Source organism: Phoxinus phoxinus (assembly GCF_949152265.1).
Source record: "Phoxinus phoxinus genome assembly, chromosome: 25".
Classification (NCBI taxonomy): domain Eukaryota; kingdom Metazoa; phylum Chordata; class Actinopteri; order Cypriniformes; family Leuciscidae; genus Phoxinus; species Phoxinus phoxinus.
This window is the reverse complement of record NC_136900.1, coordinates 14,506,140-14,532,226: the sequence shown is the minus strand read 5'-3', so window position 1 is coordinate 14,532,226 and position 26,087 is coordinate 14,506,140. Positions and strand designations below refer to the sequence as shown.

Here is a 26,087-nt window from a genome sequence, read left to right as displayed (position 1 = left end):
TTTGGTGTGAACCAAAGTGACACAGTGGATGTGGGATCAATATGACCTATGACACAGCAGGAATATGATGCTATATACAGAGCGACAGTGAATACCGCTAGCGCTAGCAGTTCCAGCAGACAATGGCGCCCATGCTGTGACCCCGAGCTGACGGAGCAGACTAGATCTCCCACAGAGGAAACATAAGGTGATTATATGCCTGGCTGCTTAGTGTCGTGAACGTAATGGGCCGTTGTCCATTCATAAACACTGAATGCTGATGCTAATAGTCATGAGCATTCCACAGCAGTTTGGGGTTTATCATGGATAGAATGGGAGACAATAGTGAATACTGAACAGTGTAATTAGTGGCAATCGGTCATTGGCATTTATACAAATGAACATGGCATCATTTCCACCATGAACCTTCCCATAAGACGAATGAGAAAAAAGATTAGATATATACAGCAAATATTTTTAAAATTATAATATTTATATAAAAATGTTAAAGTAAAAACAATAGAATATTTGTATTATTTATACTAAAATATATATATATATATATATATATATATATATATATATATATATATATATATATATATATTATATATGCATTTTGCTAAATTAATTTCCCAATTATCATCAGCATAATACTTCAGTACAATTTTAATTAAAAAGATAAAATTAATTTCTGAACTTGGTATGTTTTCTTTGGTCAATGCCACTTTTTTTTTTTTTCTTTTTTTTTTTGTGACCTTGAAAAAGTGCAGAATCTTAAAATTGCATTTGTTTCCAGGTTTAAATATATATTTATTTTTTTAATAAATATATACACAAAATATAACATCCCATTTAATAAAATGTAAGAAATAAGTATATATGTAAATAATATACATTTAATATACTTATATAGCCTATTAATAATGAATATTATTATTAGCCTATTATTTTATTAGTTGTCCAGTTATTTGTTATAGGTATCATCCATTAACATGCACAGTGTTCTAAAGAAACGCAGAACTTAGAAAGGTTCTCCTATAACATCTGTCTGTAAAACCCATCCTGCAACCTTTATTTTTAACAGTTCAGTCCCAAAGATTCTCCTAGAAAGTTTCCCTGCAGCACTCAATCTCATCTCTCAAGTCCTGCGGTGCTATTGATTTCTCCCCCGAATCGTTATTGATTGTTTTGGTTTTTATATACACTCCTATTGACAGTGTATTCTGTTGTATGACGCCAATAACCTCTGTTTATTGACTGGTTAAATGAAGCTGACTTCAAATCATTAAAGGTACTGTGTTGAGTACATACCTGTTTGTACAGCGCGCAAATATGGAGAGCTGTATTCCCAGATGCGTTTTCCACACTCATGTCCGCTCCGTAGAACAAGAGGTGCTCCAGGTGCTGGACGTGTCCGTATCGACAAGCCTGATGAACAATTGAGAACAACTTTCATCATTTTTCTGAGAAAAATAAGAGTCTGGTAACAGCTTCTGCTGGAACAAAAGCATTTGTGAGCCTTAAAAATTCAAACGGTAGCCTACGACAGATCCAGAAGTCTTTTGAAACATAAAAACATCATTAAGCCTTCAGTACGCCGTCATCTCATATCTTTCAAAGAGTCTGAAAGTAAACCCTACATGCTGCTTTTCCATTTTCCCAGTAGAGTGCGATCAAAAACGCCAAAGAAATAATATGACTGGCATCCTGCAGTCCACCTGTCACAACACTAGATGTCAGTACGCCGTCACAACAGACAGACTTGATGATTTGCTCACGTTAAACTAGTTTGATCTCATCACCTGTCCATTAATTGAACAAAGCTGCTGTCATATAAAACTGCAGCTCTAGTAGAACTTCCACCGCTTCACTCCACGATGCATATATTACCCCACGCAGCCAAGCTTGACATTTATAGCCAAAAGAAAGCTTTAAGAACCCTTTTTATTGAATGACACCAGCTAACTATAATGTGAAAGACAGCGCCACCTGGTGGATCTCGTGCCAGCCGTTCTCATCATGGCATGCGACGCTGGCATGGGCACGCAGCAGGACCTCGCAACAGCTCGGGTCTCCACCTACGGTCACTGTATGGTAGAGAGGAGTCAAACCCTGACGGTCCTTATAGTCTGGAGACGCTCCCAAATCCAGCATAGTCTACAGAGGGAGACATAGGATTAGGTTCAGTTAGAGAGGAAAAATACATCAAATACACTATTATGATTATGTTTTAGCAGAGAAAGGTTTTTGGACGGGTCTTAAAGCATGAAATGAACTTTTTTCTTGTCTGCTTCCTTTTATGTCACAGCTCAAGATAGCTGCTAGTGATGGGTTTGAGACTGTGCTCTGGGACTTTTTTCAATTTCTTTTTTAATGTTCACGTGTGACGAGGCAAATTAAAAAATACAATTTGTGCAATTGTTAAGGAGCTATTTCTACTGTATGTCATCTTACCCATTAGCTTTGTTGTTGTAACTTACTGTATTTAGGTTGATTCAGTGATGTTAAATTATATTTTTGACTTCAATTAAAGTCAATTAATTTACACTAACATTCAAAAGTTAGGGGTCGGTAAGTTTTAATGTTTTAATGCTCACCAAGGCCACATTTATTTGATCAAAAATACAGTAAAAACAGGAATATTGTCAAATATTATTAACATTTAAAATAACTGTTTACTATTTTAATGTATTTTTAAAATCTATTTTATTCCTGTGAATTTTCAGCATCATTAATCCAGTCTTCAGTGTCACATGATCCTTCAGAAATCATTCTAATATGCTGATTTGATGCTCAAGAAACATTCTTTATTATTATTATTAATGTTGAAAACAGTTGACCATGATGATAATTTTTTTCAAGATTCTTTGATGAATAGAAAGGGTAAAAGAGCAATATTATAAATGTCTTTACTGTCACTTTTGATCTATTTAATGCATCCTTGCTGAATAAAATATCATTTATTTAACTAAATAAATAAATAAAAACTGACCCCAAACTTTTGAACAATAATGCATATCAGAAGAAGCGCCCTGAACTATTATAAGTAATCATTAAACAGACACTTAACATCTTAGTAGCCAAATATAACAAATCTGAACTTGTAAAACCTACAAATTTAAAGCGATATTTCACCCAAAAATCATTAAAAACACAAAAGAAGATATTTTGAAGAATGTTGGTAACTAGACAGTTGACGGAAGCCGTTGACTTCTATAGTATTTTTTTCCTACTATGGAAGTCAATAGCTACCGTTAACTCTCTGGTTACCAACATTCTTCAAAATATCTTCGTTTGTGTTCACAAGAAGAAAGAAATTAATACCGGTTTGGAACAACTTGAGTAAATGAGGACACAATTTTCATTTTTGGGTGAACTATCCCTTTAAATACTCTGCAAAACGTAATATAAGTATGTATGTTAACAAATGCGCTTGATTTTTTTCAATTTGTACGACAATGTCTAGGTTTTTATTCAATTTTATACAACCAAGCAGTTTTATAACTGCATGACTAAAAGTACATTCCTAGTTCCTAACTAAATGACAACAAGCACTTTTTTCCTACTAACAGTACGAAACCCAGCCTCTCCAGTAATGAAAATAGGAAATCTATGGCTGTAACACATTGAAGTGACATAAACTAAGATTCTGCATGAAGCCTTTTTAAATAAACGGCCGGCAAGCAATATACTGTATATACAATATACTGCAATAAGTGCAACGGCAGAGAGGAAATTGTTTTACAATATTCAAGGCACAAAACAGTAGTACATCAGCAGTATTATTTCCAGTGGTAGTCAAGAGAAGAAAGTAATGAAATAATGGAGAAAAAAAACTTAATTACTGATTCCTTTAAAAGAAAAACAATACAGAGTGTGCTTTGAATGAAAGTATACTGTCAAGGTAATAAATGTACCCTCAGCAGAGTCACTGACACCATAAGACATCACTGTACTGCTCTGTTTTAGATCAGCAGCAGTCATTCTTTAAAAAAACAAAAAAACAAAATGACAATCAAAGAAGTGGATCTAACAAGTCTAACACAGCCATAAACTCGTGCCGCCGTTCAGGATGAGGTCATTTATTACCTTGAGAGCTATCTGGTTCTTTGCCCTGGCTGCTTTGTGCAGGGCAGTCATCCCATCCCGAGAGCGGAAATCTAAATGAGTGCCGCCGTTTTTCAATGTAACGATAATCTCCACCATATTGTCCAGGTGGGCAGCAAGGGTTAATGGCGTCTCTGTGGACCAGAAGCACAAAAAAACAAGTTTATTAATATGTATTATGTAAATCTCTTTTAATATAAGCAAGATATGAATCAAGGGATTTACATGTTTTATCAAAACAATAATTAGACATGTACAATATACTGGACTATATACTGGATACTTGCCGTCACAGAAACAACAATTGTACGATATAATCACATCGTGAGACTGTTGTGACTTTATTTGTGACTTTAGACAATGTAAATCTATAGTTACCATGTAAAAGTTTAGGGTCAGTAAGATTTTAATACTTTTATTGTAACTTTATTAATGAATTCATACTTTTAATCAGCAAGGACATTAAATAGATTAAAATCAGTAAAGACATTTATAATGTTACAAAAGATTTCTATTTCAAATAAATTCAGTTCATGTGGCAGCCTTTCTATTCTTTAAAGAACCTTGAAAATGTATCTTGTTTCCACAAAAATATTAAGCAGAACAACGGTTTTCAACATTTATAATAATAATACATTTTTCGTGAGCATAAAATCAACATAGAATGATTTCTGAAGGATCGTGTGACACTAAAGAGTGGAGTAATGATGCTGAAAATTCAGCTTTGTCATCACAGGAATAAATGACATTTTAAAATATATTAAAAATAGAAAACAGTTCTTTAAAGTGTATTAATATTACACAATATTACAGGGTTTTTTACTGTATTTTTGGACAAATAAATGGAGCCTTGGTGAACAAAAGAGACTTTAAAAACCATTTAAATATCTTTGATGGATGGATGGATGGATGGATGGATGGATGGATGGATGGATGGATGGATGGATGGATGGATGGATGGATGGATGGAAAAAAATAATAATAATAATTATCGCTGACGGTACTGGTGCATTCCTAACAATACATGCCATGCAAAATAAGACATAACCATTGGATTAAATCAGTGAGTAAATATGTAAGTAAAACAGTAGTTTGAGAACAACTAAATAGGGCCTGAGTAGCCCTTTATGGGCAGTTTGGGAGGTTATCTGATATGGCATCCCCTACCCCCAGTGTCCGGGTCATGATAGTTGGGGTCCAACCCTCTCTCCAACATCTTGTCAACTTTGTCCACCTGGTGATGTTGGATGTATTCCATAAATTTTCTCAGGTTGACCTTACAGAAGGTGTGAGAGAGAACGAGAGAGCAGGTGAGGGGAAACAAGAAACATTGACTGAGGAGGAAGTTAAGGAACAGGAACAAGTGAGGGAAATGAACAGTTGACGAGAGTGTGAAAGGTCTCTGCTCACTTCCTCTCTCATGTTGAGATCTCTGGGACACACATGCCACGATACAAGGCTGGATAAAAATAGATAGGAGAGCAGCTCCCAGTACAGAGACATCAGAGAGAGAGAGAGAGAGAGAGAGAGAGAGATACATTTTGGGAGCACAGCTGATTTGGCATAGCTAAGAGATACGGCATGCTACAAACACAGATCAACATGCGTCAACTCTAACACACAACCAAGCGCGCACGCAAAGGCCTCCAAGAAGAGAGAGTAATTGCCATACCCGCACAAAATATTATAGTGTGCATTATTTAACTTCTGGATCCCGTTCTACCAACACTAGCTTTCAATAATTCACACTTTGATGCCAGCTAACAACTTTAAATTACAAAGTGGAACAACATTGGCCCTCTTACATTGCAAAAAGAGTGTTGTCAGTGTTAGCCAACAAAAATCATCTAAAACTGGTTTTATTCATTCAAAAATATGATTCATTCATGAATAATTCAACCTGAAAATGTTTGGTTAGCTACACAAAGGGGTCAAGGACTGAATGGTTAGCATAGTTAGCATAGCATCTACTATCTAGTGTTTCCACCTTTTTTATGGAGGAAAAATGCATTCTGCATTGAGAATCATACAAAAGTAGCCATATATTCTGATAAAATTGGTGAGCAGCTTTGGAGAATTTGATATTTTCCCATTCAAAGAGATAGGATCTATAATTGCATGACTGAAATAGCTGCCCGAAAGGCGTTTCAAATGACTTGCCTTAAAGGGACTTTACTATAGTTCTACAAAATGCTGAATAAAGAATGAGCATCAGGTGTGTTTTTGCTTTTTATGCTTTTATTTAATTTATAAAGATGTTTTAAACTGAAGGTTACCGTATATTATCCAATTATTTTCATATTGTACAATGCTGCTATCAAATTTTGTACTTGCAACATGGTAATTTTATTGTTAGTGAAAAAAAGACAATTTCATACATTTCAACAAATTTACTGTCAAATGCATCCATAGCGGCGTCTGCCGTGTTTTGTCATATATATACAATCTTTTCAACATGACTTGAATGCGTTATGAGAGCTATAAGCAAAGATGGCAGAATTAATGTGCCACCCGAGCAACTGCAATTGAGTTAAATGAGAAGAGTCAGGATTCTTCTGTTATTACAGTTTTCCATGGATTAAGCCAATACAATAAAATTGTATGGGTCAGATCAGGTAGAAATAGCTCTATAAAGGTGCTGTATGTAACTGTACTAAAGCATAAAAATACTATAATATGCTATGCCAGTTCACATACTTATAGTTCACATAATTTCTCTGAAAAACAATGCTACAGCCTGAAATGTGCGTTCCGTGTCGGAACGTCTGTTTTTGTTTCAGTCTGTGTGATCTGCCAATTTACATTATAGTATTTCAACACCCCGGGTTGCCAGTTGCTGGAAAACACGGCGCATTGCAGCTAAGGAAGCCAGCAAACCAACTGGGTCAGCGATTGCAGATTCTACCCGACCTAAAAAAACTCAGCATCTATCTAAAAATCGCTAGAGGCATATTAAAACGCGGATAAACTTACAGCATGAGGCTTGTCTTCTTCCATTGTCAATTGCGCTCATTCCTCCTCAATCTGGCAACCTGCGAGAGCTTCAAGTCTGAGGAGGGCTTGTGAAACAACTCCCTCCAATATCTTGAATTTGGACTTCAACCACTCTGTCAATATTACATACTGCACCTTTAAGGTAACATCGTCACCTTTTAACTTTTCATAATGAAGTCAGCTTTTAACAGCAAACCCCAACTGTTGCATTTATAATTCATCGAAGTGGGATGAGTATCTGTTCCTCAGAAACAAGGACGTACACAAAGCTGTTCCCACGTCATCCTTTGCAAACCCTGGCGGCTTACGGAGCTATAATATAATAACTTATTAAGGGAGCTTGAAAGCTCAGAGCAATGAGAGGGAGAGTTTTAAACGCTGAGGGAAGCAGTGTGGGGACGAGAGATAAATAGGTTGTAAATAAAGACACCGAGCACAGCACAGGACACACAGTGCTGGAAGAAGTCAGCAATTAAAACATGGTTCAGAGCTTCAGGGCTGCTTTTGGGCGAGGATCGTGGAATAACCTCCACCGGTGATCGCAAAAACGATCATGACCACAGAGCAAAAAAAACTGGCCAAAACACTAAAACGTCACCATCAATGAACGTCTCGACCCAACAGTCCAAATGTATGCAAATGCTCCGGCCTGCTGCATTATTCAGCAGCGGAATGTAAAATGAATGTTGTATGTTAGATATTCAATCCTAGACTGAATATAAGAAGCAAGATTTCAAATGTTCCTTTTCCAGTCGTATCCCACGACATTCTACTTGCAATTAAGGAAATAGCTTCCATATGATATGCATGTAAAAGATTAAATTATCATAACAGAAAAACAAGTTAATCACCGCCTGCATGTCAAAAATAGACAAATATGGATAGTAGGCTAATCTACATGTGTCACAGCAAGTCTCACCTGTGTGTGGAGTTTTTCGATTTGCTTTTCATTGACGTTTGGCTGCTGGTACACTCTGCTCTTGTAGCGGAACTGCAAAATTACATCAGAGAAAAATACAGTTTTTATACTGTATTGGTTTAATATAGAAATGAATACCATCAATATAATAAACATTTTGACAAAAAAAACATACTTATAATAATCTCCAAATAATATAGCATTAACCAAAAAGTACAATAGAAAACAGATTTTTGTATTAAAATGTACAGCATATAAACAATCTTGATAATGTTTTTAAATAATAGATATAATCTTTAGCTCAAACAAATGATAAAATAGAAATATGTTTCATTATACTCCATTTGCAGCTTTTTTTTTGTTGTTGGTTGGTTGCTGGCTTGATAGTGATATGATTATATCAGGCCCTGTGGCTCGAACGAACATACAGGAGAACTACAAAGGTTCCTGTTACGCCAGCCTGACATCAGCCTTTTCACAGAGAGAGCTGAGAATGCTCCTGTACAGAAAGCACATCTTAAGGAGGACTCCGGCCTTATAACGCTGCGTTGGTAGCAATTTAGAGCAGTTATCATCAATGTCAAAACCATTTTGTCATTGTGATCATCCTTGTCATGAATAATATTTCATACACCCAATAAAATCATTTATGACTTATATTGTTTGTTCTTCATGTTGACTACCACAGAAAACTTTTTCGATCTGTTCCTTTAATTTGTAAATAATAATAGTAATATTGTAATGGAAGTCTATGAAGCAAGTATATTAAGCTCACAATATACAAAATTATTTGGATTATCATAATGATTGTTTCTGTTGATTAGCAAAGAAAACAAATCTGATGCTCTTTTATTTGTAAGAAAATTTTTAATAAATAAAAATAAAATATAAATCATCCTTTACATAAATAATAGTCAAGTCGAGTCACATTTATTTATGTAGCGCTTTTTACAATACAGATTGTTTCAAAGCAGCTTTACAGAGATAACAGGAAAATATGTAAATAATACATATGCATGGTGGTCATATATATTCACAATATATTTTTAATTACTGATTTTAATTATTGTTTATGTTGATTACCACAGAAAGAAATTCTGATGTTCCTTTAATACAAATAATACAAAAATAAAAGATGATCCTCCTTGACATAAATATTATACAAGGTCAATGATACTCACAATAAATTTATTTTGATTACTTATATTAATTATTGTTCATGTTGATTACCACAGAAAACCATTTTGATTTGATCCTTAATTGAAAAAAGGGTAACACTTCACTATAAGGTCTTTTGTTAACATTATTTATTGTATTAACTAACAGTGAGCAATATATTTCTTACAACATTTATTAATCTTTGTCAATGTTAGTTAATAAAAATACAGATGTCCATTGTTTGTTCATGTTAGTTCAGTGCATTAACTAATATTAACAAATGCAACTTTTAATTTTAAAAATGTATTAGTGAATGTTGATATTAAAATGAACTAAGATTAATAAATGCTGTAGAGGTATTGTTCATTATTAGTTCATGTTAACTAAACCTATGCGTGTGAACTCGACAATCGACTACTTTGGACTTCGACCGAAAACAGGATGTAAATACAGGCATTTGCGCTGGCTGATATAACATAATTTTTATTCATATCATTCACATCTACTGCAGTCAGATTCACTCGTGTTCACTCTGAAGGAATCATCTAACATCACTTGTAATGAAACATTAAGGATGTTAAGAGGTTAATCAACAGGGTGCAAATTTTAAAAAGAGGATAACACGGTGTAGGCAACACCGATTTTTGTCGTTGTTCTCTGTATTGACAGCACTCCAAATTTACAAAAAAAAAGAGCTCAATGTTAAAATTGACCGGAGTTCTCCTTTAACAAATGAAACCTTATTGTAAAGCGTTTCCAAATAAATAAAACAATAATAGCTGTGTTTACAAAATGCACTTTCAATAAAAGTCCATAGGGCAAGTATACTGAAGTTTTTAAAAGCCAAAATGTTGAGCTCATATTTTGGAAAACCACTTAAATGGATTGTTTTGTACAAAGATGTGTGCTATTTGAGCTTTAAAGTTTCCTAAATCTTCCTTTTAGGGACAGGACTACTGTTCACGGCAGATTAACTCCTAGTTAAGCATCTACAAGCATAATTCCTGTGGATGTTTGTGGAAGTACTTTGCAGATAGTGATGTCTCATGTCCCTTTCTGGCATGCTTGCATGTATTGTGCCACAGTTACATCATGGATCGAGCTTAAGATGACGTGTTACCTCAAGGGTCGGAACGCCTTTAGTGGAGGGTAGCGGGTAGTCTCGGAGGGGTCGTTCTTCCTCCAGGAAACCACTTTCCCTCCCGTCCACGGCCGGCTGGAAGAGCCCGTAGTTGAGCACATCCCTCAGACTCTGTGTGAGTGTACACAGGATCTGCTGCTTAGCAACCCATACTGTGGCATCGGGACTGAACCTCATGGATTTCTGGCAAAGCCACAGAGAGAGAGAGAGACAGAGAGAGACGCTCTATCAGCCTATAGCAGGTGTACAGATTAACAAGAGGAAAACATTTGTGTTCCAAGGGAGAAAACAACAGAAGAAAACACAAACTGTGCTTTTTGACATTATTTGGTATTGGTTGACTGACAGAATTACATTTTATAAATAAAAAGAAGTAGTAGTATAACACAAAATGCATTTTGTATGTCCTTAAGATCGTAATTTCATTTTTCATGAACATTTTTAACCCTCTCTTCAACCTTAACTCTTTCCCCGCCAGTGTCTTTTTAAAAGTTGCCAGCCACCACCAGTGTTTTTGATCATTTTCACAAACATTTCATGGCACCCCGAATATTTTGTTGTATGAATATCAAAAGAAAGAACAGACCTTCTGGTTTTAAACAAAACCACGTTTTATTCTAGCTTCATGCATTCCTTGAATGTGGTTAAGTTTCATAAAAAAGTATCATTTTGAGCAAAAAGATGAGAAAAAGGTGATCAAAACGCAGATGGGAGTAGATTGAGTTCATCAACACCGCTAATGCTTTCACTGTCCTATAACTCGTCCTGGGTAGACATTTCACTCAGTAACATTAGGCAGTTTTGATTTATATGCCGTTTAATGTTGGTGATCGATCGCATTATTTAAAATATGCATGCATATGCTTACATAATATGAAATCGCTTGTTGCTTGTTTCTGCTTCTTCTTCGCCTGTATTTTGATCAGGAGATTCAGTACTCTTTCAGAAGATGCGTAATAGCGCCCCCTACTGTATAACAGTGAAAACACGGAAAGCTGGAAATTTTAGTCAACGTTAAGGAAGCGTTTAGGAAGCGTTAATAATTAATCAGGGCGTTAATAATTAAACGGTCATAACTGTAAAGGTGCAGTCACATTAGCCACATTTTGGCAAAAAATGGTGGGCAAAAAAAAGTGTTGCGGTGTATGAAACAGCATACAAAGTCACTTTCAGCTTTCTGTCGGTAAACGCAGCTCATTTTTAACCCGTTGCGAAATCAGCCTGGAAAAAAATTCACCCTCATGCGAAAATCCTATAGATCCTATCGCAAGGATTCCTATAGAATCAATTAGATTTGCCCATCCTTGAAAATTCGCTAAACAATCATAAATGTGACAGCACCTTAACTGTACCTTTAAAGGCACAAAAAAACATATTTAGATTTGTGTCCATGTATGTTTTGGGATCATTAGTTATGCTAATGAACTCTTAAATATTGACAAAATTCAGATGTATGCATTTAAATGTAGTATTTTCATTCAGGTAAAACAAACCATACAAATTTATGACTCATCCTGCACTGCACAGATTTTTGTCCAATCAAATGCTCAGAATGTCCTTCACACCAATGAAAACCATTAGCACCAAAAAGTGACGTTATGTCCCAGCTGAACTTGAAAGAATACTCATCAGAAAAATAGCGGTTTTTGCTTTTTTGTGTTAAGAAATAATAAACTCTATCCTACTCCTTATTCAGTTACTGTGACTGAGATGCTATTATTGACATGTAAACGCAGAGTATGGAAACCTAATTGTAATGCTCAATAAATATGACACTGGAAATAACACAATATACTAACCATAACCTTATCACAATAACATTTTCAGTAATGCCAGGCACAGATCTTTTTAAAGAACATGTTTGGAGCATGAGCAGTAAAAATGGTTTCTATTAGTGATTTTCATTTACAATAAATCAAATTCTACAACATTTTAAGCCTGGTTTGGTTGCAATATTACAATAAATTGGGCAGAAAGTTTGGCCACACATTATACATTTGTCCTACATTTTAATATTTTAGTAGATTTTAAACTATTGTTGTAGTGACATTGTTATGGATTTTTGTTGTTGTGACGTTGTTATGGATTTTTTTTTTTAAGTGTAATTTTGTGACACTTAAAGTTAATTTTTTTATCTATATTTTCCATATTAACCTATTTGTTGTGCTTGCTTGTGTGTCACATTTTCAAATTTATAAAACGATTACTTTCACATTTGGAAAAGGCCCGTCTCTACATGATATTGCCTTTCTGAACTTTCTTCATTTAATGCATGACAATGTAATTTTCTTCTTTACGAGTGTAAAATAGGTCAAAAACTTGTTGCCTTGTTGCATCCGTTTCCATTTTTTTGTCCACTAAAACCCAAACAGCTCTAAAGAGAAGGCTGAAACTGTAAGAGGGAAGCAATTTACTATAATAATATAATTTAGAAAGGTCCACATGGCCCAACAGCCCGAGGTGCAACACGAGTGTTTGTATGTGTGTGTGAACGCACAGACTGCTGCAGGTCAGGGATGACCACACAGATGAGCGTTGTGTCCCGCAGGCTGTTGTCCAGTCGGCCACTGGGAGGTCGATCCAGCCTGGGAGGCTCATCTCGGGAACTGTCTGATTCCGAACTGACCGAGTCCGAGAAACTCTGAGCCATTTCCTCCTCGCTAGACATGGGGCTCCGCGGCATGATCAACACTGTGGATAGAGAGAGAGAGCAAATATGACAATAAATTCAAGCGTGCATAATGCATAAATTAAAAACTTAAGTAAAATAACTAAATTCAAATAAATTACACAAAAATATTAACCAATGAATAAATAAATACCCAATATGCTGGAGAATCAAAATGATTTGCTTGTAAGTATTTCATAACAACATTCTAGTTTAAAATGACCATGTAAAGATTATATGCAGATAAAATCAACAATGATCTGTAATGTAAAGATTAGCATGCACTTTAAACTGCACCATATGAATATAATTCTAATTCCAAAAATACACCAAAAAATAACCTATTTGTTTTAATATAAAGGCAGTGAAAACTATTTTAAAAAATGACTGGAAAATAAAATACTGGAATTAACTGGAATATAACTTGGAAAATAAAATAACATATTAACCAAAAATAAAAACTGGAAAATAAAATACTGGATAATAACTGGAATTAAAAAAAAATTATACAAATAATAATAAAATAAAATACTGGAATATAATTTAGAAAATAAAATATTAACTAAAAATAAAATGCTGAAAAATAAACAAAAAAATGTGGGATAATAATATAAAGTGAAAAATAAACTAAAATTAAAATATGATTAATAACCTATTTCACAAACCACATAGCCAACTCAAAGAGTGGTTAAAATGGTCCCTGAAGAGGGTCATTTGATGGATCAGCCTATTGTCCAGTCAAGGCGAAGTCATTTCAGAGGTGAAGTAAGTTATTAGAACTTGACAAAAGATTGCCAAGACAATCTTGTTTTTAATTTGAATTAAAATAATGTGCACCGATGAATCACAATCAGCACAAAGACCAGGAGCATAATAATAAAGTAAAGAGGGGCAATTTTGATTTCCTGTTGACTTGAGTGCTTATTATTCCCATACATAATATTTTTATATTGCTATCTGTTCATTTAGCTCCACTTGCTTATCTCTCTGTGGCCTTTTGTGAATTCACTGGGTTCACCAAATGTTTCTGAACAGTCCCTGTCTGCCAAGACTGAGTGTGTTTATATTTCATCTGTGGATGACTTTAGGAGCACAGCAAGTACACTGAAATGTCAGACTGTATATCACGTCATTTTAATATTTCTTCTCTACATCTTTTGGGTCTGCACTACCTTGCAGGGATAATTGAACTGACACTCACCTGAAAATGAAAAAGGCCTTGTTTATCACAAACTTTTGATGAATTAACAAATCAGCCATGGTTCATTTCAAATACAGTAATAATAAATCTTTGTTTGTTTTCATATTTCATTATATAAGTCGTTCAAATCAGAATTATAACGTAATGTAGCATACACAGATTACATACAGATACAATCAATAATAATTTATTACCGGTATGTAAAGATTGGCATACACTTTAAGATTAAGCATATTAATATATTTCTGTGGTGAACATATGTATTTTTATGTATTGTGATACTGTACTTAAAGGAAATTTCTTTTTTGGAAATAGGCTCATTTTCCAACTCCCCTAGAGTTAAACAGTTGAGTTTTACCTGGAAATAGTCCCCAGCTCGGTAACTTCCAACGTGACCGGCACTAAGTTTGTAATATCATTGCGCCTGCTGGTACGGCAGCACAGTTCCTTGATTCTTACGCAGAGTATAGTTATTATATATAATATACAATTATTATGAGAGTATAGTTCCTAGTCATATTGTCCTAGAAAGTCACAACTTTTCATTTTCCGTCGGTTTTAGTGCACGATGTAACTACAGAAGAGTCAAGTTTTAAATAGGAAAAATATCGAAACTCTTTGGTAACTTTTTTTAGAGAGATGCTAACGGTCTAATCAGATTCAATGATCTATGCTAAGCTAAAAGTGCTACCGCCAGACCCGGAGATCGGCTGAATGGATTCGAAACCGGTAAAACTCAACTGTTTAACTCTAGGGGAGTTGGAAAATGAGTCTATTTCCCAAAAAAGTGGAGTGGTTCCTTTAAGTACATTTTTAATTTACTTTATCAGAGTATTTTTTTATTTTGGGAAACTTTTACTTCATTCCTTCACGTTTTACTCCACTAAATTTAAATAAAAGAAATACATCATAAAATAAAATAAAAATATTTGATGAGGTCTTGCATCCTAAAACTGTTTATTTGTAGCTACATTTTAAATCCCACATCATGCGGCTCACAGACATTTGGACCCTTATTGTATATTTTATTGGCTGTTATTCATTACATTGGATTAAAGGTTTCCAAAATGGACAGATGGAGCTGTTTTCTGTGTCTTGGGTTAGCACACGCCATATTTCTGAAGTGTACACACGCGTTTGAAATCACAACAAGCCTTTTGAATGGCAAACAAATCTTGGTGTTTGGGGGGGGGGGGGGGGGACTGGAGAGACGGCAAGCAATATCAGACAATGACAGAGACGCAGAAAAAGAGAGAGAGGCTCAGACAGTAACTAAAGCAAAGAGGTCAGGTGAAATATCTGACTAACGGCACTCCGCTAAAGCCTAAATCATCACGGCATGTGCAAACGAGACGAAGCGAGACAGCTGAAGATTAATTAGAAGCGCTCATCACATTCCCTGTGCATTTTACCCTGTGAAAAGTTCGAGAATAATAAAATTGACCTTTCCGTGCTAGCGCATCTTGATAATGCTAAACTACCGTGTGTAGGTGGTCAAATGACTGCTATTGAATAAAACACCACGGTACGACGATTAAGGAGGCTTCGGTGTAAGAATATGCTTTTATGAGATGTTGTTACACAACCTAGAAGCGAACAATCCGCTTATGTAGTGTGTGGAAGTAATGTTCAAACATTATACTATTGAGTGTGACCATGCTTGTTAGCGAAACTGATACGCTAAATGCGCTGGTGAAAACCAGGCGTTCTTGTGTCTCTCTCCCCAGTGGCTCAGTCAGAAGGCCCTGTCATTCATCAGGGCTGTCAGTGTTGGTTTTCTCACTCGACCTTTACAATCGCCCGCCACCAAGACGGGATTCAAGAGGCAGGAAGCATTTGTAGACTATCGCTTGAAGGGTGCCACCAATTAAAACCTTGCAGGGTGGAGAGGAAATTGCACCCACATCATGCACTTTAGTGCTAAGAAGCTGCCAGCAGATTTAACACAACTTCAGTGTTGGCAGATAAACACAAAGACACCACTGAAGTCCTTTCACAGTCGTGTTATTGTGCGCTCGATGATATATTGGTTTCCTGTGAAGTGAATATTATCCAGTTGTGGGCATTTAAATAAATTACACAGTACATGCTTTCATCTTGCTGAATTAATTAGATATTATTTGCTTGTAAGAAGTTCAAAGCAACACTAAGCGTAATAACCTTGCAGAAGATACAATCAGCAATATTGAATTAATATCATTTTAATTCCCAAAATTACTGGAAAAATCACCTTGACTGGCCTATTGTTTTTGTAAAATGGCAGGGATAAAAACCAAACACATCAAAAATAAAACAAAAAATAGCCTAACTGTAAAAAACATAATATGAATATGATAAGTGATTAAAAAAAAATATATATATATATATATATGAAAGTGAAAAAAACCTTGCAGATTAACTCAAATGTAGATACAATTTATAATGTAAAGATGAGCACACACTTTAAGCGGATGCATATGAATTATTATATTCTAATTCCCAAAACCCACTTCAAATCACCTTGAGTGACCTATTGATTTTATAAAAAGGCAGCGATAAAAAAACACAACAAAACAAAACAATAACTGGAGTATACATTGGAAAATAATCTATGAAATGTATATTAAATTACATAAAATAAAATATTAACTAATTTTCTGGAAAATAAAACGTAGCAAGAAGTTGCATTAATAAAGAATATGTGGTCACAGGTGTGCGTTTATTGTCCGTTTATGATGGCTTCGAATGCAGCTTGTGCAATCATAATTCATACATTATACATTAGATTTCATATTTTGGATGCATTAGAATTATACATTAGATTACAAAATCATACATTTAATTTCCAGAATTCATTATTAGTTCAGTCACTTGTGTTTTCTGACTATTTTGGGTATTTATTTATTACACTCGATTATACAAGATGCTTATATATATGGCAGCAGAGAAGCATAAGAAACAAGCTCCTAGAAGCATAATTTACTGCATTTAATAAGTTAAAGTTTACTTTCCCCGTTAGCTTCAAAAACGCACACCGATGCTTTTTCATTACGGCAATTATTTATTAAAAGTACTGCCAAAATATTCACTCTGAATGTCTGCCACTGTTGCCACGACGACTACTAAACACATTTGCATTGTTATAGTTAATGGGAGTGATGCATTAAGCTTTTTTTTTTTTTATGGCTGGTTTGGTCTAAACTGTCATAATGTATTAGGAGGCTTAAAACGTAACTTAATATCCTACGCTCATCAAGGAGCATAAGAAGGATTCTGGAGAGAATTAAGCTCACCCTAATATCCTGAAAAACAACAGAAGTAATATTTTTCTTCCTGAGATTTGTCGAGGAACATCTCATATGAAGGTTGGTTCACTTCTGCGTAGTCACTGTATCATTTTACACAGGGTTGCTCTATTCCAAAAGCCTGCCTGAGGGCAGTCAAACTTGCCATTTCAGAAACACGGACAGTAGCAGGAACTGACAGCTCTCCGAGAGCTCAACCTTCCCATAAACATATATACTGTATTTGAGAAGCATCTAATACTGCACCCTTCATTAAACCAAATGCACAAACATTAATATTTCACAACCAATTTATTTTTCATCAAAAAGTGCTGTGGATGTTGCATCAAAAGCTCTTGGGTTTATATTTTTTTGCAACATAGCAACTCTAAAACTCCAATCCCATCCTCATAAAACAAAAAGAGCAATAACATTTTTTGTGCTTGCTCATGCAAACCTCACCACCATAATGCTAGGAGGATGGTTGCCAGGGTGTCGCTATGGTGTTCTAGATAGTTTCTAGGGCGTTGCTAGGGTGTTCTAGTCGATTGCTAGGTGATCAAAAGAGCCTGCGCTCAAATCGGTATACTGAAAAACATGCTAACCTAAATAAAGTGATAATATACCATTCAAAAAGTTTGGGGTCAGTGGGAATTTTTTTTAATTACGGTATTTAAAAAAAAAAAGAAATTCATACTTTTATTCAGAAAGGATGCATTAGATTGATCAAAAGTGATAAACCACTTCAAATAAATGCTGGGTTTTTTCTATTTACAAAAATATGAAGCTGTCTTTAACAAGAAATATCTCTTGAGTAGCAAATCAGCATATTAGAATCATTTCTGAAGGATCATATGACACTGAAGACTGGATTAATGATGCTGAAAATTCAGCTTTGCATCACAGGAATTAATTATATTTTAAAATATATTCAAATATAAATTGGTTATTTTAAATAGTAAAAATATTTCACAATATTACTGTTTTTTCTTTACTGTATTTAATCATCTTATGCTCACAAAAGCTTCATTTATTAGACATCTTTCAAAAAAAAAAAAAAATCTTATCAACCCAAACTATTGAATGTTATTGTAAATATTAAAAATTGCTCCTTTACAACCTCTTTTTACAGAGTTTGACAAGCTGGTCTGCAAATATGGCTGATTCCCTCCTTCAAAGAGATTTCTCAGCCATTTTATCATCCGCCAGGCGACGGTCCTAAGTCCAATCTCTTAGAAAAGAAATAGGACAGCTCTCGCCAACAAACCGCACGGTGTGCAATCATTCATGTCTATACCCGTTGCGTTAGATGCCACATTTGACTGAGCAATAGAAGAGAAGCTTCTGTGAACTGCCTGAAAGTAGAAGGGTAACTAAAGTATGGGTTTCATCGGGGCCAACGAGTAAACCACAGAGAAGAGCGGAAAGAAACAGACCTGTGGGACTCAAAGGAGCAATAGAGTGAGACGGAGGGATAGACGGGGAGGGGAAAGTGGCATACAGAGGTGAATAGAGAGGGAGAGCGAAAGGGGGACGGGCTGGCCTGGATCTGTGTCCGCTCGCCTTACCCCTGGTGACTCAACAGCAACACCGCACAGCTGTAAAATAGGGCAAGACTAGGGCTTGCATATACGCTGGTGAAAGACGAGCAGAACAAATCACAGTCTGAACATCAGTGTTGTAAAAAAGCGAGGTGAAGCTGATGAAAAATAAATGAGAAGCAAGGCCCAGTTCTATCACAACATGTCATCTAACCCCTCCCATGGGCTGCCTGCGTTCAATCCACAGACTGGGTTCAATCTGAGCTCATCGAGGAATCCGCACGTCAATACGCGGGACAATTATTGCCCCCGGAGGATCTAGCCTACACCATATAAGTAGACTACAAACAATGGCAGTATATTGTTTCTCAAATAGGTTTTCATCTTTTTATTCATCAATCCATTCAACCGCTCACTCTCTAGGGAAAATTTTATCAATTTTGAGGCTCCATTTAATGATTCTTTCACTACACGAATTGTCAATTACACCACAGTCCTTAACTGAAGAGCATATAATATAATGATGAAGCCATCAGATCTTAATGAAGTGCACTTATGTGTATTAATTTGATAAATGGATGCTCAGTGTTGGGTAACTAACCTACTCTCCAAGCAGCAGAGCAGAAAAACAAAAAAAAATATTTATAGTGTAAAAATCTACACTATCCTACCTGATGCAATACTATGCTATAGTACTAACTAACTATGCTTCTAACCATACTGACAACACTAACTATGTTTTATGTATTTTAAAATTAAAACACTTTATACCCAAATGTCAAAAAATGCATTTATGAAGCCCCATTCGTACAGATCATTAACTAAAAAAAAGTTGTTTTAGGGTTTAGTTAAGAGAGCAACATTTTATAATACTTTGTATTATTTTCTGTATTATTATTGTTGTTTTTAGTGTTCTCTATTTGACTGTTATTAAACTAAAATACTAAATAATATTTAATCAGAGACATTTTTGGCACAAAAACAATGAGGGTTTTAGAATAACTCAAGGAATATCAAACACCCTGTGCATCGCTTTTCATGAACCGTCTTTACGAACTGAATTAATCGAACATTCCGGTGCTACCGTACTTTGATAACACTGTCTCGTTATATAATCCCTTCGATCACCAACACAACACGAACTTATATCAGTATAGTAACTCAACTCATATCTTTAAATGCTGTATGCATAGGCAGCCCTATTCCAAACTCACCCATGCGCAGAACATGCTCTTCAATAAGACCCTTCATTCATTTGTATTTCAGCTGCATTATTTTGGAAAACTTTGAAAGTTTCTCTGCACCTAATGTTTGATGTACTACTAAACGCTGTTTGGCTTGAATCTGGTTCTGATTTGATATTTATGCGGAAAGAGGTAACTATCTTTTAGCGTTGATACTTTTTCGGCCGCATTTTGGACAGAGGCAAACGACGCTGCGTCATTTTAATATCGATTCTGATTGGTCCGTTTGGCGTTTGGAATGGGGGGGGGGGGTCTTCTCGTCTAATGTATGGCTCCCGCGTATAAAATAAAAATAAAAGTAAATATATTTACAATATGCATCTGATATATGCACTTTAGTTGGTAAACTGATAAAAATGTTAACTTAATCAGTTTCTGGATCTGCTCAGTTTCCCACTGTCTCTTCTTCTGACAAAAAGCCACTGAACCACTGAACCGATTCACTAGAATGAATCAGACTATTCAACCCAACATATGACCCTTTAGAATTATCCGATTCAGTACTTTAAATTTGTCTTTCAAAATGAGAAAAGGTGCCGTAAGGAAGAATGATTCAATAGAATGAATTGGATTTCAAACGCTAGGCTACATGAAAGAGAGGATCAGTAGAAATGAATCAAACTTTCAAACTCTTCACGTGGTGAGCTTATGAACTGATTCACTAGAATAAATTGAACTTTCAAACGCTTTATATGATTGTTTGAACAGATTCTCTAGAATGAATTTCACTTCCAAATGCTGAATACAGTGTGAGTTGGTAGGCTAAGTGAGAAAGAACTGTTTAAGTGCATTTGAAAGTACCCAGATAGCAACTGACATCGAATCAATGTGGAAACGACGTTTCTCGTGACATTGAAACAACATCGTTTTGCTCATCGAATTAACGTTGAATCAACATCAGACACGCCATTCAACCGCATTTCAATGTTGAATCGATGTTTTATTTTCGGTGTAATAACGTTCTGATATACCGACCAAATATTGAACGTTGATTCAACGTTGAAATTTGATTGATGATTGATACTAACCTTTACAACTAAAAATCAACGTTGAATCGACATCGGTCTGCTATCTGGGTAGTAGCCTACTACTTTTTATTTAGTTACTCACCAACACTGCAGCTACTATGAATCAGAGAAACTGAGTCCTGGAATCACCTACTGGGCCTGCTTGTGTACATAAATCGCTTAGAAGCCTGAAGTGGACAGTGTGTGGCTGCAAATCCAGTCTGCTAAAATCCTCCTCTCCGCTTCTTATCTCTGTGGGACACAGGATAACAGAGAGCTTCCATCCCCATCCCCGTAATGGATAGATCACCACAGCCTCACAGCTGCAGCTCCTATTTGCTATACAAGCAAAAAATCCTTGACCGGCACGCTGAAGATGCCTTACAATACTGATAATGTTGTTTGTCTCCTAATTACAGTTTTCTGGAGGCAATTTGACTGAGATCTTTTATGCACAATCACAACAGCAATCAACCGCTTTGTGTTTTGAATGTCGCACGTTGGTCAAAAGCCCCCCTAAATGCTTCTGAAATGAAAAGAGCGCTCTGATGTATTTATTAGGACTGAGAAAATCACATCTTGACATGTTGCTGAAGTACAGTATGGTAGCAGCAAAGGCAGAATTTGCTGAACGGAGCTGTCGGTGAACATCATGTTGAAAGCTGAGGTGGATTTCCTGTCTCTTGACATCTCCTAAACTTAGCCTTTGCTATACAGTTTCTGAAGAAAACCGAAGAGAAATTGTCATCATGAGATACAGTTTCATATCAAAACATCAGGACACAAAGCAGAAAACATTTTGAAACCGGAACAATCGCTGAACGTATACTGATAAAGCCACTGGACGATGCAGTGGTTGGGTTCGGGCAAGATGTCTTTTAAAAGTCTCCTGATACATATCAAGGAAGATACAATGGGTTGTGGCTCCGGCGGCCCTGAGAAGTGTCACTAGTGAAATCGGTCTGTTCTGTTGCTATGGAGTTGCAGGTTGGAAAGCCCATGAGACCATCGCTATCCAAGCAGTGGATGGGAGAAAACCTGAATCTGCGCATAATGTGGCGTGTCTGAATAATGCTGACCTAAAAACTCTTTTAAGAGGCACATAAATTATTGTCAAAACTCCTAGAGGATTTTAAGTTCCCAAGAGATGATGGAGTCAATTTAGCTTTGAATTTTACAAACATCTTTTTGGGGGGAGGGGGGGGGGGGGGGGGAGGTTGTTTTCTTTAATAAACATGATGTTTCTATCTCATGCAGATAAATAAACAGTCACCTATTTTCCATTTTGCATCACTTGTCTTCTTTAAAAAGTATTAATTTTTATTAGTAGACTGATACATTGGATAAACCAATAAATTGGCCATATTTGACCATTTTGATATCACTTTGTATCACTACTCTTTCTTAAAATATGCTTGTCTATGTTAAAGACTGATATATTCGCTAAACTGATAAATCAGCCACTATTTGGCCAGTTTGACGATCAACATCTACCAATAATAATGTTAATTGATAATGGATAATTTGTGCAAAAAATTTTTTAGTAGGGAAAATTGATTTCCATGTGTGTAGCTACATCTAAATTACTATAACTTTATTGGTTCTCTAAATAATTGATTCTTGGTCGTTCAGTGGTCATATATTTCTGAATAATAGCCGTTGCCCATAGCAACACTGCATAAGTGAGTATGTTTCCTAGCTGCATGTGTTCCTTAAGTAATATGATAAAAGAAAAGCAAATCAATATTTCATATCATCACAGTATTTGCAGTATTTAAATTTTAAGTATCTAACAAGGAGTACTATAGTCAAGATGGCCTTTGTCGCAAAATAAACCTCTTCAACATGTTAATTATCCCTGACTTTATACATTATCCCTACTTGTCATATATATATATATATATATATATATATATATATATATATATATATATATATATATATATATATATATATATATATATATATCAGCCACTCTGCTCTAGATATCGGTTTAACCCTTTAAAACCCCGTGTTGGATGACCACTATAATCTGCATCTCAGTCTGAACCTTAAAAAGTTTTTTTTTTTTTTTTTTTCAAATGATAAGATTTTAAACTAATTTTACTGATTGGATAGTGTTCACATCACACATACAAATTGTGATGAGGTGTTATTTCCTTTCTTCTTGTTGTATAGACTACTGAGGTCTCTTTAACTTTGGGCATCGTTTGTGCTTCCCATCTACAGACATCATTAAGCCAACGTTTAAATGATCGACCTCACAGAAAAAAGAAACAAAAAATTCCAAGTCCAAATTTATATTTATGTCTAAACATCATTCAGATTCTACACATCCCAAGCTTTGCCTAAAGAAGCATATAGAAGCGTTTCCGATCAGTATACTGAGAAACAGGAGAAGTTGCCACGAGCTTGTCCGTCAGCAGCCTCACATCTCCAGCATCACAGCTCAAGTGTGGGCTCTGTCCGGCTATACAAACTTCGGAGTTCCTTTTTTTTGCCTTTAAAGTCAAAAAACTTATAATGAAAACTGTATTTTGTAATGAGGAAGCTATAGGGACAAAAACGGACGCGTACTGGAGATAAAACAATGGTGCGTACTTACAGTATCCGGCGCACTTTTTCCTTTCTTTGGTTCTTTATCCTTTGTCCAAAAGGATATAATTCTCCGTAGAATCGCTCGGGTTTGTCGAGTAGTCCAAACAGAGAAGGGAGTGACCCCTTTAGCACTTCTTCAGGGGAAGAGGACTGTGTATTCCGCATGTGTGGACAGTGTTAAATGCGCAGCATCGACCCGAGCGCGCAGGGGAGGCAGGAAATATTTGCGCTGGATTCAGGGGCTCTTCTAACACGGGGTTCACAAATGAAGGCGGAGCCACTGTCCACCAACTAAAACACCTGCATCTAGGGCAAACACGTTTTAATATTTATTTATTTTTGAGCATTTACGAGTTTTAAAAAATAATTTAAATAAATTATACGTTTGTTTTAAAATTACTATTTCATGTTGGTTCGTGTAAATGTTTCAGGCTTGTACTTAAAATAGACCTTAAGTAATTTTGCACATTCCCTCTAGACAGCTGTGAGTCTAATGAACTTAGACAGACAGACAGATAAGATAGATACTGTAGATAGATAGATAGATAGATAGATAGATAGATAGATAGATAGATAGATAGATAGATAGATAGATAGATAGATAGATAGATAGATAGATAGATAGATAGATAGATGGATGGATGGACGGACGGACGGACGGACGGACGGACGGACGGACGGACGGACGGATGGATGGATGGATGGATGGATGGATGGATGGATGGATGGATGGATGGATGGATGGATGGATGACGGACAGACAGACAGACAGACAGACAGAGAGATAGACAGACAGATAGATAGATAGATAGATAGATAGATAGATAGATAGATAGATAGATAGATAGATAGATAGATAGATAGATAGATAGATAGATAGATAGATTGATTGATTGATTGATTGATTGATTGATTGATTGACACATCAGTCTTCTCATTAGTAAAGATTATTGAGGTTAATCAATAAGTTGATTGAGAATGTTTGGTGTGTGTGGCTGCTGTTAAACTGTGTGTTATTGAGCACCACATCCGAACTGAGCCAAACTCGAGAAGATTGCAATGTTCTGCACTAACAATGAACGTGCTGTGCTGCATTGTGTGCGAAATAAAGGAGAAGCAAAATAAGATTTTAATAAGCATGAATAGATTTCATAATGGATCTGAGCCTCCTCTCTTTTTCTCTTTCGTCACCTCCCTGGCCCAATCTCTCTATTTTCTCTCTCTTTCTCTTGTTGTCTAGAGATGCATTAATCACTGTAACCTCCTAGATGTCTCCACCTTCATTTGTCTTTGATTTCTCCGTCAGTCAGAAGTGGGGCAGCGTCTGCAGTAATAAGTCTGGCTTCTTAACTCTCTCCTACTGTACACCCTTTACAACCCACATCGTCCAGAACCCACAAAACTGGGTCTCTGTGATATAATTGGAAGCTGGGGAGTGAAGACATTCACTAATTCCCAACCTCTACGAACCTCTTTCTTCTGCAGAACACAAAAGAAGATATTTTGAAGAATGTTGGGGGTCCATTGTTGTTTTGGACGCCATTTATGAATATTATTCAAATATCGTTTAAAAAATATTTTAGGTTCCACACAAAAAAAAAGAAGTAAAGCAAGTTTGGAATGACATGAGAGTGAGCAAATTGTTTTGAGCTGAACTGTGCTTTTAAGAGTACATACAGAGTTTGAATCTTTTTTTTCCCTCAATAGCAGATTACAAATGTGTGAATAATATGTAACGGGATGCTTCATGAGGGATTTCAAGGTTATTTATACAAAGTTCTAAAACAAACTGTATTATACTGAGTCAATAATAGAAACAACTGCAATAGTATTCTTTACCTCACATCATTTTGCCCTAGATTGTTGGGTTTCTGCTGTGAGACACAGTGTTCTGTTGCTCAGCCGGAGAGTATCAGCTGTGCCTCTGGCCTACATTAAACTGACCTGTTTTCTTATCGTCATCATCGTATATTTAGGGCTATTGATGATCACTGCGAAAGCCCTCAAGTCAGCATTAAGCAAGAGTTATGTTTCATACACCTATTGGCGATCAAATTACATTATAATGTGGTTTAGGCAGGTTTGACGCAAGTTATTTTGCATAAATTCTTAGGCAAGTTAGTACACTGCTCTCAAGGGTGTTTCATGGGTAATATCACAGCAGCAAGTCTGCCATCCGGTGGCCTCGGTGAGGAATGATCTCAAACTTGAAATCTGGAGAGCTTTTAGTGCAAGAAAGTGCTTTATATACAAAGAGAAATGTA

At 35.8% G+C, this 26,087-nt stretch overlaps 1 protein-coding gene across 1 annotated transcript in view; it reads right to left on the bottom strand.

The window, feature by feature from the left end:
- Nucleotides 1-20,395, bottom strand: part of shank2b (SH3 and multiple ankyrin repeat domains 2b) — an 87,800-nt gene extending 67,405 nt beyond the window's left edge. The window contains exons 1-8 of the mRNA XM_079603679.1: nucleotides 20,189-20,395; nucleotides 12,799-12,992; nucleotides 10,281-10,484; nucleotides 8,003-8,074; nucleotides 5,257-5,365; nucleotides 4,072-4,223; nucleotides 1,972-2,139; nucleotides 1,294-1,410 (exon numbers count right to left, since the gene is read on the bottom strand). Of these exons, the coding sequence (XP_079459805.1) occupies nucleotides 1,294-1,410; nucleotides 1,972-2,139; nucleotides 4,072-4,223; nucleotides 5,257-5,365; nucleotides 8,003-8,074; nucleotides 10,281-10,484; nucleotides 12,799-12,992; nucleotides 20,189-20,225 (1,053 nt within the window). The 5' untranslated portion in view covers nucleotides 20,226-20,395. The remainder of the gene's footprint in view (nucleotides 1-1,293; nucleotides 1,411-1,971; nucleotides 2,140-4,071; nucleotides 4,224-5,256; nucleotides 5,366-8,002; nucleotides 8,075-10,280; nucleotides 10,485-12,798; nucleotides 12,993-20,188) is intronic.
- Nucleotides 20,396-26,087: the final 5,692 nt, after the last annotated feature.